The sequence below is a fragment of the Saccopteryx leptura genome, chromosome 3 (assembly GCF_036850995.1).
Source record: "Saccopteryx leptura isolate mSacLep1 chromosome 3, mSacLep1_pri_phased_curated, whole genome shotgun sequence".
Classification (NCBI taxonomy): Eukaryota; Metazoa; Chordata; class Mammalia; order Chiroptera; family Emballonuridae; genus Saccopteryx; species Saccopteryx leptura.
Genome location: NC_089505.1, coordinates 218,091,886 through 218,105,554, shown reverse-complemented (window position 1 = coordinate 218,105,554; position 13,669 = coordinate 218,091,886). Strand labels below are relative to the sequence as shown.

Below are 13,669 nucleotides of genomic sequence, written 5' to 3'. Positions count from 1 at the left end.
AGACACACAGTCTTGTCATAATACTTTGTTTTTTATTACAATATCCAAAAAACTGAGTATGCAATTTTAGGAGGTCTGAAGACCCTTCTTTGACTGCAGGAATGTGCCATCTCAAGATAGTATATTTAAACTATAAAGAAGTTCAAATGTAAAGAAAAAAGAAAACATTCTGTGTCTCTTACTACCAATGACATATTTTTTTGTAAACCCTGAACAACTTCCCTGTAAAGCAAATAATATATATATATATATTATATAATATATATATATATATATATATATATATATATATATATATATATATATATATTTGTGTGTGTGTGTGTGTGTGTAAAGTGTTGGTAGCTCCCCTTCCCCAAAGATCAGCTGTTTTCCTTAATCCTCTGTATTAGTGTCAACAAATGGCTACAGATACATATTACTTTGAGAATTAAATACATAATTGTGAAATTTAAACAAGCCAAAGGGCAAGAGGAGAAAGCACTAAGTGGATGGCACATTTGGGGGTAAATTACCAAAACATCTCTTTCCAAGTCACCAGTCCCTCTTGCAGACTGACCTTCAAGGAAGTCCTTTCTTATTACGAGCACAGCCCCCAAGGCACTGGACAGCTTCCTCACTACTATCTCACTCGGTGGGTCCAGTATTGCTACCAGCAAACGTGTTCACTACCTGGAGTCTAGGAGCCAGATAAGGGCTGGGACAGGGGACCTTCACCTGTGTGGCCTGGCATTCGAGCCCAGTGCCCTCCGGAGGCAACAAGGAGCACACTGTGGGTCACTTTATCAGGGAAGCTTCGGTCTCCATGGCACACAGTGTCTTCTGACTGAGAGGTGCTGACAGCATGAACAAATTGAACAGACTAAAGCTGTTTCCCACTGAGAAGAAATAAAGTGAACAGTTCATCCCTCTTCCACCTCCTGTTCTCTCAAACTGGCCAAGAGAGGGGTGGCCTTGAACATGGAGGAAGGGCCTGGGATGGCAAAGGGGAGGTGGATGGAAACAAACAACCTGACAGAAAGATTAACCAGGCAAAGGCAGCCAACAGGGATGAGCCACCGGACAGAGCGGGCCCTGCGCAGAGGAGCCCAGGCCTGACCACGCCTTCTTGGCGCCAGCCGCTCCGCCCTGGGGGAGTGAGTGAGGCACCCAGCCTGGAGGTGGCAGGGCTGTGGGGAGGCATCACTGAAGAGCTCGGATGAGGTAGAGCTTCTCCCCATGCTCGCTGGTGAAGATGGGGGCCTTTTTGTAGTGCTCAACCAACTCGTCCATGGTGTGAAATCGTCGCTGCCCGATGCAATAGACATTGTCCACAAGCTGCACCTTGAAATGTTTGTTCTTCCCTGATGCTTTGAGAGACACGGAGAAGTCGCTGGGCTGAGGAGGAAACAGAGCACACATCATGACTGGGTTACATACAGGAGTCTCTGCAAACCACGTGCAGCAGAGCCCAGTCTGAGGGTGAAACTTGACTCCGGGAGCAATGACCGTAGGAAGCCTGAATCTTCACTCGCCCAAACCCAAACTGACAGAGCCCTAACAGCCAGCTCTCTGTTTTAATGTCTGATTAAAGACAGGAAAAAGAATGGCCTCTGATGTTAGAACGACCCAGAGGCTGGCTGGCCATGGATCTGGTGTTTGGAATGAAAGAAAAATTAAATTTTGCTGCGCATAGTCTAGGGGTAAAATGGGTCTTAGCTCTTTCAAAACTGGAGACTCATGAAAGATTGGATGTACCTAGATGCCGAGGAAACCTCATTTTTTCACTTCTCAAGCTAATTTTCATAAACTGAAAATTTTTAAAAAGAGGCTTGTATATTGGCAGCAGCCAGAATCAGACATTTGACCATTAAAGTTCTCTAATTCTAAGTTATTTAAAAAGAAAAACTTTAAGAGTAGTGAAAAATTCTGGTTGCATTTTAAACATGATTCATGAAATCTATGATGTTACAATGGTTCACGCACAGATTTGACAGAAAAATGTTTAAATTTGTGAGTACATCAGTGCCTTGCTTATCACTGAATATATTTTTGAAAAATATTATTTTTATTGAGTTTTGTCTTTTATTTCATTTATTGGAAAATAGGCAGAGTAGGCATTCAATGAGGAATGTTCTTTAGGGAAAATAGTATTGATTCATTCAATCATGAACAATTATTTATTTAATACAAACCACGCACCAGATGGGCCATGCCCTGGTGTGTGGACGTGTGTGTGAGCCTTGCACAGGACCTGTGCTCTGGTGTACCACAGAAGTAACCGTCTGGCAGGGAAATAGAGATACACACAAACAGGTAGGTATGTGCACAGCTGCAAACCATGGGTGGTTCTATGGAGAGAAAGGAGGGAATGCTGAGGCGGCTAGCCTCACTAAATTTCCAGCACAGTGGGGATAGTGGGAGTGCCAGGAAGTGGGGCCACCGGGGAAGAAAGGAAGGGGAGGAAGGCCTGCCTCTCCTCGGGCACTCTGTGGCCAGCGTGCCAGAGGTGGAGTGCAGGGTCGCTGGCCTTCCTCAGTGGCCTAAGCATAAAACCCAACCGCCTACCACGGCCCACCATGGCTGTATCACCCGGCCCCTGCCTACATTGAGAACAATCAATAAGATGACAGGATGTGCCGCCCCCAGTTCCATTTTCACTCCTGTTCATGTTGTTCTTCGAGCCCTTCTATTCCTCCACCTTGGTCAGCAGTTCTGTAAAGCTCAGCTTAAAGCAGGGGTCTCAAACTCGCGGCCCGCCGAACAATTTTGTGCGGCCCGCAGACTAATCCACGAAGTTCAAAATATTTTGGATAAAATTAAGTAAGCCTAGGGGCCTACTTGTATTTTTCATTTCTCTAGCATCCTAGCTAGATATTAGCTTAGTTAACAGCAGTTGTGATGCGAACTACAGTTTCTGGTCGTTTTGTGACACTGAGTAAACTGCATGTACGATTGTGCTTGTTGTACTGATTTTTTTTTGTTTTCAACTGCAGTGAGAAAAGTGTTGCGTAACAGTTGCCTTTTGTAGACCTAGTGCAGCCCGCCAAACGGCTGTGATCTTGCTCTGCGGCCCACATGCTGAGTTGAGTTTGAGACCCCTGGCTTAAAGGTTTACTGAAGAGGCCTCCTCGTTCCCAAACAAGGTAAGCTCTTCTGCTCCTTTGCTTGGGGGGATAGCACACAGGTAACAGCCTTCCAGTGGCAGAACCAGTGTGCTGCAGTAACTGCTCTACATAAATGACCCACACCTACATCCATCATGCAAGCGGGGCTGCGTCTTCTTCCCTGATCCACTCCACAGAGAGCCCTGCAGACGGGGCAGCCCAGTGTAGATCTTTGCTGAGTCTCTGCACCAGGTGTTGGCCTTTGCCAATGTCCAGGAACATACTGGGCCCATCGGCTCTGCCCCTGTCTGGCCTCCCTCCCAAAGGGACAAAATTAACAAGCATCCTGGCCACTGGTTTTTACACAGAGTTTACAAATGTGGGGTAAACAGCTGTGTTAGGCTTGCTCGCTGGTTTCCCAGCTGCAAGCACTTTGCATAATTGGTGTGTGAGCACGTGGCAGAATCACGTGTGTGTATCTGCATGAAAAGCTATGGGTGCTTTCACTCGGGGGTGATTCTCCCAGATGGCTCTCTCACCACTGTGAGGGGCGGCTGCCTGATTCTCTCAGCCGCCACTGTGAGGGCTGGTTTTTCTGATCCCTTGCCCTCCACTGCGAAAAGCAGGTTTTCCGTTGCTTATTTGCTCACCCGTCTCTGCGAGCCTCCAGTAAATGGGAATGGCCCACACTTTCTGGCTCTGCAGTTCCTGTACTGTCTGCCCGAATCCAGTGTGAACCTGCCTGACCTCACCCACCAGCATTGCAACAAACATTTAATTAAAAGTGTGCAGAACTTGTGCAGAGCAGGAGGTAACTACAGACAACCCAAGGTGACGGCATCTCAGAAGATTCCACTCTGAAAAGGGCTGCTGGGTTTGCCCATCAGCATAGCTGTCAGATGAAAGAGTTAGAGAGACAATGACATTCACAGTCTGTAGTCATATATCCCTCTGCCCAAGAAGAAAACCGAAACAAACCTCTGAGGTACGCAGGTGGGAATACACTTCAGGAAGATATAGGGAGGTTTATCTCTGCTTACACTCAGGCTGTATCTTATTTTTAGAATCATGGCCACCAGAAGACCAGGCAGGGTGGGGCGGGGCAGCAGGGAGTGGGGAGGACAACACCGATCTTGAAAATTTGTTTCCCAAACTCTTAGAAATGAATCATCACGAAGCCTGACACCATAGATGATCCTGTGGACCGCCCTATCAAAATACATTCTAAGCACAGAATGATATTCTAAGTAATCATTTGATTACACAATTCCCAAATTGTGATTATTTTCACAGGCCTGAACAACAAGCCAACCCCAGTGTTCTCAGTATTACCATCCAAGCTGGTGGCTGAGTATGGTTCTGAAAACACCATACTGATAGGTGCTCCCTCCACACAGGAGTAAGGCGGGAGAGATGCTGGTGGCCTCATCGTCACTGTAGTGACTAGAAGAACCGCCCCAGTCAATCACGCCGCATTCATGTACAACAATGTATACAAGTTATGAACTACTCAGGGCTTTAGGTGTTCCTTAAAGCAATTTTTAGTTTCAAGCTGTTAGTATTCTTTATAATATATCTATCCATTCTGTGCCAGAAGCTTCTGTCTTAGATCAACATGGAAGGCAATCTCACATCACAGCTGGCACAAGTCAGGCACTGTGCTAGTTTTCTAGATGCTTTAATTAACTCACAGCTAAAGTGGCACTGCAGTAGAGTGTGATGTGAGTCAGAAGAAGTCTATGGTAGACCTAATTTTAATTAAGCCAAATGATCAACAGATGACTTTCTGAACAGGAAATTTGCTTTTAATTTAAGCTCAATTTTACATCATTACATATATGTGCTACGGCAGTAAAAACGGGTGGAACAGAGAAGGTAATGTTTAATTTCATGGGCTCCTGAGCAGAAACCTTAAAGTTAAGGACATAGATCTAACTAAGTGAATGTCAAGCAGGAGTGCTGAACATTTGGGGAATTTACTACTACAACCTGAGCAGATTTTCCAGTCTATACACTAACATGCACGATTACGTTTCCACGAGATAGCTATCTGTGAATTCAGCCTGAAGATGAACACGGCCAGTGGTTCTCTAGGTGTAATCTGGAGAACAGTGGCATCGGAGTCACCTGGGAACCTGTCAGAAGCAGCAAACGGCCAGGCCCTGCCTCACACCCATGCAATCCAATCTGCAACTCCAGGGTAGGGTGTGGCCACCTGTGTTGAACCTCCAGCAATCTGTTTTAATGACTTCCAGGGTATCCTGACACAGTTGCAGAACAGAAAAGAAATCTGGGCCAACCAGCAGCAGTATTTTTACATGCTAAGAGCCACAAGAAAGCATGAGTGTGATTTATGGGCTATGCAGCCCCCCGAAAGAAGGAGTTCCCTTGCCAACCTCACTCCCAGGCTGTGAAGGCCTTTCTGATTCTGCATCATGCACTAGACAGTGCTGGGGGGGAACGCCTGGTGGCACTACTGGGACACTGCACAGACTGTCTCCTCCCTTCAAACTGAGCCAGTCCCTGGACCTGGAAACAAATCTGTTTCCAGAGATGAAGCATGGGACGGGGACGGGGACAGGGACGGGGACGGGGACGAGGACGGGGACGGGGACAGGGACCGGGATGGGGACGGGGACCGGGACGGGGATCGGGACAGGGACGGGACGGGGACAGGGATCGGGACAGGGACGGGGATGGGGACGGGGACAGGGACAGGGATAGGGATGGGGACAGGGACAGGGATAGGGACGGGGACAGGGACAGGGACGGGGACAGGGATCGGGACAGGGACGGGGATGGGGACGGGGACAGGGACAGGGATAGGGACGGGGATAGGGACAGGGATAGGGACGGGGACAGGGATACGGGCTGGTTCTGGAGAAGGCAGTGCCAGTTTGGTTCATGTCTGCATGGTCCTTCGAGGCTTGGCTTCCTGAAACAGACTTAGAGGAACCGGATGTTTTTGGACCAAGCTCACGCCCATCGACTAGTAGTGGTGTACTGAGAGTAAGACTCAGGGCTTTAAATTAAGCCTGTCAAAGAACCCTAACACCTTTTTGCTTGAATATCTATATTGAGAAAGGAGACTAAAATAAACATCAGCCCAGCACTCCCTCTCCACACAGGCTTTGGTGTTGAGTGTTACTGATCTGAAGAGCATTCCACACTGGGGCACAGAGCTGAAGCCTGGTGAGTGCCCCTCCTCAGGAGGCCAACGTGCCACGGTGATCCCTGAGGTGGAGAGTGCTGGACTTGGAAACTCTTTGCAGTTGGTGGGAGTATAGCCCAGAATTACTGCTTTGTTAGAGAGTTTTTGCATTACTGAGAAGCTGGAAGATGGGTGCATTCAGGAACACAGCAGTTTCATCCCAGATTTGCATATGGTGGAGAGATGCATGTGCACATGCCCCACGGCATGTGTGTGACAATATCCCACACGGACTATGTACAGTGGCCCCACGGTGCAGACACTCCTCGTGTCCACCAACAGAACGATGGTAAGTAGATGAGATGCACATTTCATCAAAAAACGAAGTGGATGCAGCAACATGGACTAAAACATCTCACAAAGAATGTGGACCAAAGGAAGAAAGTCAGAAAAGAATAGCTACAGTATTTTATCATCTATAAAATTCCTAAACAGGTAACACTAAAAGTACTGTTTAGGGATATATACATAGGTTTAAAATAGTAAAGAAAATTACCATAAAATTAAAGGTAGCAATTATCTCTAGTGGGAAGTGTGGTGCAATTAGGAAACGGTGTGAGCAGCAGCTCCCAGAGTGCCAGAAATGTCCTAGCTCTTGGACCTGGGTTAACCAAGCACTTTTTTTTTTGTATTTTTCTGAAGTGAGAATCCTGGAGGCAGAGATAGACTCCCACATGTGCCTGAGAGGGATCCACTAGGCATACCCACTAGGGGGCGATGCTCTGCCTATCTGGGGTGTTGCTCCATTGCAACCGGAGCCATTCTAGCTCCTGAGGCAGAGGCCATGGAGCCATCCTCAATGCCTGGGCCAACTTTGCTACAATGGAGCCATGGCTGTGGGAAGGGAAGAGAGAGAGAGAGAGAGAGAGAGAGAGAGAGAGAGAGAGAGAAAGGAGAGGGGAGAAGGTGGAGAAGCAGATGAGTGCTTCTCCTGTGTGCCCTGGCCAGGAATTGAACCCGGGACTTCCACATGCCAGGCCAATGCTCTACCGCTGAGCCAACTGACCAGGGACTAACCAGGTACTTTTTAAGTGATATTTTCTGTGTGTTATGTGTCACAACAAAAAATGTTTGAAAGGTGCTAAAGCTGAATCTAGAAGACCTGGCTTGGTGATTCGCTATGTCACATGGCTGGCACTCATCCCTTCAAATACTGCTCCCACTCTCTTGTCTACTTTCCCCACTACCCTAGCCACTCCTTTGGGACACCTATTATATGTATGTTAAACCTTCACTGGTCCTGTCAATCTTAGTCAGTTCAGGCTACTATAGCAGAATACCATGAAGTGGGTGTTTTAAAAATGACAGATATTTATTTCTCACAGGTCTGGAGGCTGATAAGTCCAAAATCAAGTTGCTGGAAGATTTGGTACCTGGTGAGGACCTGCTTCCTGGCTGATAAATGGCCATCTTCTTGCTGTGTCCCCACATGGCAGAAAGGGCAAGAGAGCTCTTTGGGGGTCTCTTTTATAATGGCACTAATTCCATTCATGAGGGCAGCACTGACCTAATAATAGCACACTGGGGACTAGGTTTTTGCATAGGAATCTGGGAGGGGGGACACAAATATTCAGTCTATAGCAAAATCTCTTCTGCTCTTTTTTTAAATCTTCTACCCTTTTATGTCTTTTGTGTGTGTTTATCCTAATATTTTTTTTCCTTTGAGCTATCTTTCTGTTCACTAATCATTTTTGCAGTTGCTTTCATCAGCTGTTAAACCTGAGTCTTAATTTCCATTATTGTATTTTTAATATTTTTTACTTGATTCTTTTTTTTATCATTTCTGATTTTCTGTTCAAATTCATATTGCTGAATTTCTTGAACCTATTTATCTATATACCTTAAAGACTGCATTAAAAAACTCAAAACCTGGACTTCTATGGGCTTGCTTCTGTTGTATTTTCCACTCTTTGTTTTTGGTCATATAGTCCTGTCTGCTGGTAATTGTTTTTGAATGCTGCACATTGTGTATGAAAAGTTGAATAGCTACTCTGAGGTTCTCTTTTTTTTTTTTTCATTTTTCTGAAACAGGGAGAGACAGTCAGACAGACTCCCGCATGCGCCCGACCGGGATCCACCTGGCATGCCCACCATGGGGCGACGCTCTGCTCACCAGGAGGCGATGCTCTGCCCATCCTGGGCGTCGCCATATTGCGACCAGAGCCACTCTAGCGCCTGAGGCAGAGGCCACAGAGCCATCCCCAGTGCCCGGGCCATCTTTGCTCCAATGGAGCCTTGGCTGCGGGAGGGGATGAGAGACAGAGAGGAAAGCGCAGCGGAGGGGTGGAGAAGCAAATGGGCGCTTCTCCTGTGTGCCCTGGCCGGGAATCGAACCCGGGTCCTCCGCACGCTAGGCCGACGCTCTACCGCTGAGCCAACTGGCCAGGGCTACTCTGAGGTTCTCAATGGAGCCACTGTCCCCCAGAAAGGATCTGCTTTGGCTTCTGCACTCAGTATGAGGGGGCACCTTAATTCAATGGAAACAAGAGCTGGTTACAGTCTGGTGTACCTCCAGCTTGCCTTGGTTCCCGATACACAGATGTTTGGCGGTCCATAATAAAGGCCTGCATCTTTTCCCAGGGTCTTGTCTCTTTGGGGGCCCTGACTTCCAATTTTTGTCCCTCGTCACTGTAGACCACTGATAGGGCTACTTCCTTGTTGCTTTTTGTTTGTTTCAATGTTTTGTCCAGCTTTTCTAGCTGTTTTCAGCAGAAGTGTTAGTCCACCATCACCAGAAGTGGAAGTGGTCATGTGACTTTGGACAGGCTGTAACTTGCCCACAGTCCAGGTGTCTGCCACAGTCATTTGACTGAGAAGTGGGATTGTTGGTTGGATTCCAGGCTCTGGAACTAGGCTGCCTAGGTTCATATTCTGGCTCCTTTGTTTACTAGCTTTAAGACCTTGTGCAAACTTCCCAACAGTTGTCTGCCTCAGTTTTCACAACTGCAAAGCAGAGATCATTTCTGAAATTGGAAAGAGACTGGGATACAGTGTCATAAGCAACAGTAGTGTCAGCAGTACAATGTCTTTGGGGAATAGTAAGCAAACCATGTCAGTTAGTGGCCCTTCTTTGAGTCCCTTTTATGAAACCATAAAGACAGCAAACAGCATCTCATCAATTTTTAGAAAGATTTCTTTCCATTAAAATCTGTAGGCAATACATACTTTCCAAACTAACCAAGAGGGGTCCACATCCTTTTGCAGAAGCACCACATTCTACTCCATTTGTGATCGGGCTATCGCCATTACTTGTTTATCTCTGTTTCTCCTATTCGGTTCAAAGCTCCTTGAGGTTCATTTCTCTCTCATTTTTATACATCTGGAGAAAAATCAGGGCCTGCTACAGAACAAGCGCGTAATACATGGTTATTCAACTAACTGGCAAAGGAAGGCCGGAGAGGCTGTAGTTCCCTTCCTGTGTGCCACTTAGTACGCTTGCAGATTTCTGATTTTCCGTAGGAAATGAATATCACCAGTGTGATAGTACTTGTTTGCTCTCTCTTTAAACAACATGGGGAAGCAGGCTCTCTTGAACTTAATCTTTACCTCCCACTGTTGCCGGCTTTCTTTATAGTCCTAGTTTCTATTTGGAGTACTATACTAGTATTTGTCTGTTGCACGTAACAAATCACCCAAAACTCAGTGGCTTAAACAACATTTATAACTGTAGTTTCTGTAACTCAGGAATTCGAGCATGCCCTAAACCTGGAATAGAACCACTTAACTCCCACTGAGCTGTCATCAAACATTGGCTGAGGCTGCAGTCATTTGAGGGCTCTACTGGGGACAGAGGATGTGCTTCGGAAGTAGTTTGCTTACATGGGCCACTCAGGAGGCCTCTTCCTTTGTCTTGTGGGCCTCTTCCTTGGGCTGCCTGAGGGTCTTCGCACATGGCAGCTGGCTCCCCATACACAGCAAGTGATCCAAGAGAGTGATGCCACATGCCTTTTATGATCCAGTCTTGAATGTCACCTTGAAAGTCACCTATCATGCCCTGACTGGTTGGCTCAGCAGTAGAGTGTCGGCCCAGTGTGTGGATGTCCCAGATTTGATTCCTGGTCAGGGCACACAAAAGAAGTGTCCATTGCTTCTCTACCCCTTCTTCTTCTCTCTCTTATCTCCTGCAGCCATGACTCAAATGGTTTGAGCAAGTTGGCCCTGGATGCTGAGGATGGCTCCATGGCCTCATCTCAGGCACTGAAATAGCTCGGTAGCCAAGCAACAGAGAGTAACAGCCCCAGATGGGCAAAACATTGCCCTGTAGGGGGCTTCCTGGGTGGATCTGGGTTGGGGAGCATGTAGGAGGCTGTCTCTTTCTATCTCCCTGCCTCTTCACCTCTCACTTAATAAAAAAAATAAGAAGAAAGTCACCCATCATGACTTCCACCACAGTCTGTTCATCAGTAGTTGAGCCATTAAGTATAGCCCCTGCTGAAAGGGAGGTGACCAGGCTCCATCCTTAGAAGGGAAGGGTATCAAAGAACTTGTGGACAGGATTTTAAGCTGTCACAGGCACCATACTTGGTTAAATGTTCCTTAGCTGGACTGAAATCCAACTAGATTCAATCCTTTTTGGCTTTGAAACATCTGCTTTCTATCCGCCCTTCAACTCTATCTTTGTAAAGTTTCATCCAACTGTCAAATTTTTCTACCTTTCCTTTCTCTAAACACTATACTTAATTAGTGTAATTTCTCTTTGCTGAATACTGTGCTAACTTTTCGAATATTCTAACATCAGATCATTACTTCTTGTTATCTCCTTCTCTCTGACTATTCTTCTCAGGAATGATTTCTATTCTCACAGTTTTTAAATCAGAGTTTCTGAAGAATTATCAGTTAGTATAAGCCATTCAATTCAGCCTTTTTCTTAGGAAGTCATTTTCTAAGAGGAATGTGAAGACAGTTAATAGGTAGAAAACCAGCCTCTCTCAGGGTTTCTACTATAGTGTTAACATTATTTTTGTTTAGGTTTTAGGTCCTCTGTTTGAGTATATAATTCCTGACAGGACGACAGCCTGACATAACTCCACATCCCCACGTGGGAGCAGAGTAGGCATCAATAGATGCACTGACATACGCACTCCCAATCTGACCACGTCTTCCACTATTCATCCCTTTAGGTAATTCTTACGTCTTACTTCTTTGCACTTTCTGCTCACTAGTGAGTACTTTTAGAAAAGAAAACCAAAGAATACCATCTTCTATACTATCTATTTTTATAAAATAGATACCCTGTTCAAACATTTCTCTCCTTTACTCAGGATTTAACCACAATTTTCTCATTGGTGGAAAAAAGGAATGCCTAGGACTGTATGTAATATCCTTCATTTCTAACTCCAGCCACCCCTGAAAACCTAAGTATTAATGTGACTTTCTTCAAAGCACACGGCTGTGAAGAAGTAGCAGGGGAGGGAGGACTTTGCTCTCAGGCAGTCCTGATTACTTAACAACCTTATAACTTCTATTTATCTTTTACTTTAGACTTTATGGAAAGATGAGAGTAGAAATGCCCTTTGTGTGGTTCACCAAGCCACCCAGGTGAATTCCGGACCCATTTCTGGTCATGCTCTTTGATCAACAATTTTTACATGTATTTAACACTCTTTCCAACCACAAAGAGAGGTCACCTTGTTCATTTCTTATCAAAAGTTGTATTATTCTTTCCTTTTAGTTTGGTAAATAGGTATTTTTTCTAAATTAGTTACTTCTTTAAGGAAGATGCTCTATCATTCAAAGAAGTAGTTCCTTTACCCGAACAGTTTGAGAACCACTGGGACAGAGGCAACTGTATTCATTGATCAATATTCTCTCTGTTCTTATCTCCAAAAGCTGCCCTTGGAGTTTTATCATTCCATTAGATCACCCTTTCTAGTTGTCCAGTATTGCCTTCTCTCAATCAAAATAGACTTAGTTTATACTTAAGCCACCAGCTGCCAACTGATACCATTCTGTTTTCACTTCAGATTATCTATTCACCGGCATTTTCTATTCTCCTATAAATATATCTCTGAAATATTTACTCCATATAGGCCAAACACCAATCTACATGTGACATGATCAAATGCTATCATTCTCATTAGTGTTTGAAGTAAACTTATTTACATGAAGGAATATCGATCACCAAGTGCAGAAAAGCCCCCAAAGTCCTGTTTACCTAACTCTAAATGATAATGTGCTTACCACCCATTTTCAGGTTCGTATGTGTATGTGCGTATCCCTCCCAGCCTCCCAACATAGTCTTAAAATTAAATTTAAATTTAAATACCTCAGAAGATAGTTTTAGAATATTGTCCTTGTCATTCTTTGTCTTTTTGCCACATCATAACTGGTGTGATTGACCAATGATAAATCATATACAATTCAGAATTTTACCACGTAACACATGCTGTTCAAAAGGGCTTGAACCAATTTCACTTGCCATATGTCAGTGGGGCTCAGATCCAAGCATCAGAAGCCCTTGGAGGGCTTGTTCAAACTGAGGTTGTAGGGTTCTCCCCCCAAGATTCAGATTCAGCAGCTCTGGGTGGGCCCAATAGTATGTGTTTCCAGTAAGTCCTCTGGTGACGGTGACGCTGACGCTGCTGGCCCAGGAACCACATTTTGAGAATTATGGCCACAGAGGCTGAGAAACATTATATAAGAGTGTTCCCCCATTAGTTTGTGGAACCATCTGTGCTTGACTTTGTTCATTCCCAATGACTGTAGTACCGTGGAAACTTTCAGAAAGATAAACTGGACTGTGGTAAAGGAGAAGGCAGTGAGCAGGCCAGTATGCATAGAATTCCACTACTGGCTACTACCCACTGACCTAATTTACAATGGGCTGCTTTCTGTGTTACAAAGTCCACGTGCGTAACTCTACTTTATGACTCTCTGCCACTCATGCTGTGCTACTGAAGCCAGGTTAAGAAGCCGCTCACTAACAGCATAGGAATCATCCCCAAACAAGCAGAAAGTAAAGCTGAGATAAAAAGGTTTTGTGTTGCTGCAAATCAAAACCCCAGGGTCTGCCCCTCACTACACAGAACTCCTTTCTACTTCATTTCATAGCCACACTCATCCCCCTGCCCCAGCTGTATTCCTAGAAACCATTATTCTATTCTCCATCTTTATAACTTGGTCATTTCTAGAATGTTAAGAAAATGAAGCATATGGTAAAAAACAAAAAAACCCAAAAAGCCCACAATCAGATACCACTCCATATTCTGGTTACTTAAAAGACAAAACAAAAAACTAAAGCAAAAACTGTTGGTGTGGATGGGAGGAGATTGGAGCCCTGTGGGAATGTAAACCGTTACAGCCACTGTGGGAAACAGATGGCAGTGCCTCAAAAAATTACACAATGAATTATCATTTGATCCAGCAATTCCAC

The 13,669-nt window shown here is 45.2% G+C and overlaps 1 protein-coding gene across 3 annotated transcripts in view; it reads right to left on the bottom strand.

The window, feature by feature from the left end:
- Positions 1–284: 284 nt before the first annotated feature.
- The window catches only part of NCK2 (NCK adaptor protein 2), a 171,162-nt gene continuing 157,777 nt past the window's right edge, over positions 285–13,669 (bottom strand). For all 3 annotated transcript variants that reach the window (XM_066377523.1, XM_066377522.1, XM_066377524.1), the window contains one exon: positions 285–1,377. In XM_066377523.1, coding sequence (XP_066233620.1) covers positions 1,183–1,377 — 195 coding nt within the window. In that variant the 3' untranslated portion in view covers positions 285–1,182. The remainder of the gene's footprint in view (positions 1,378–13,669) is intronic.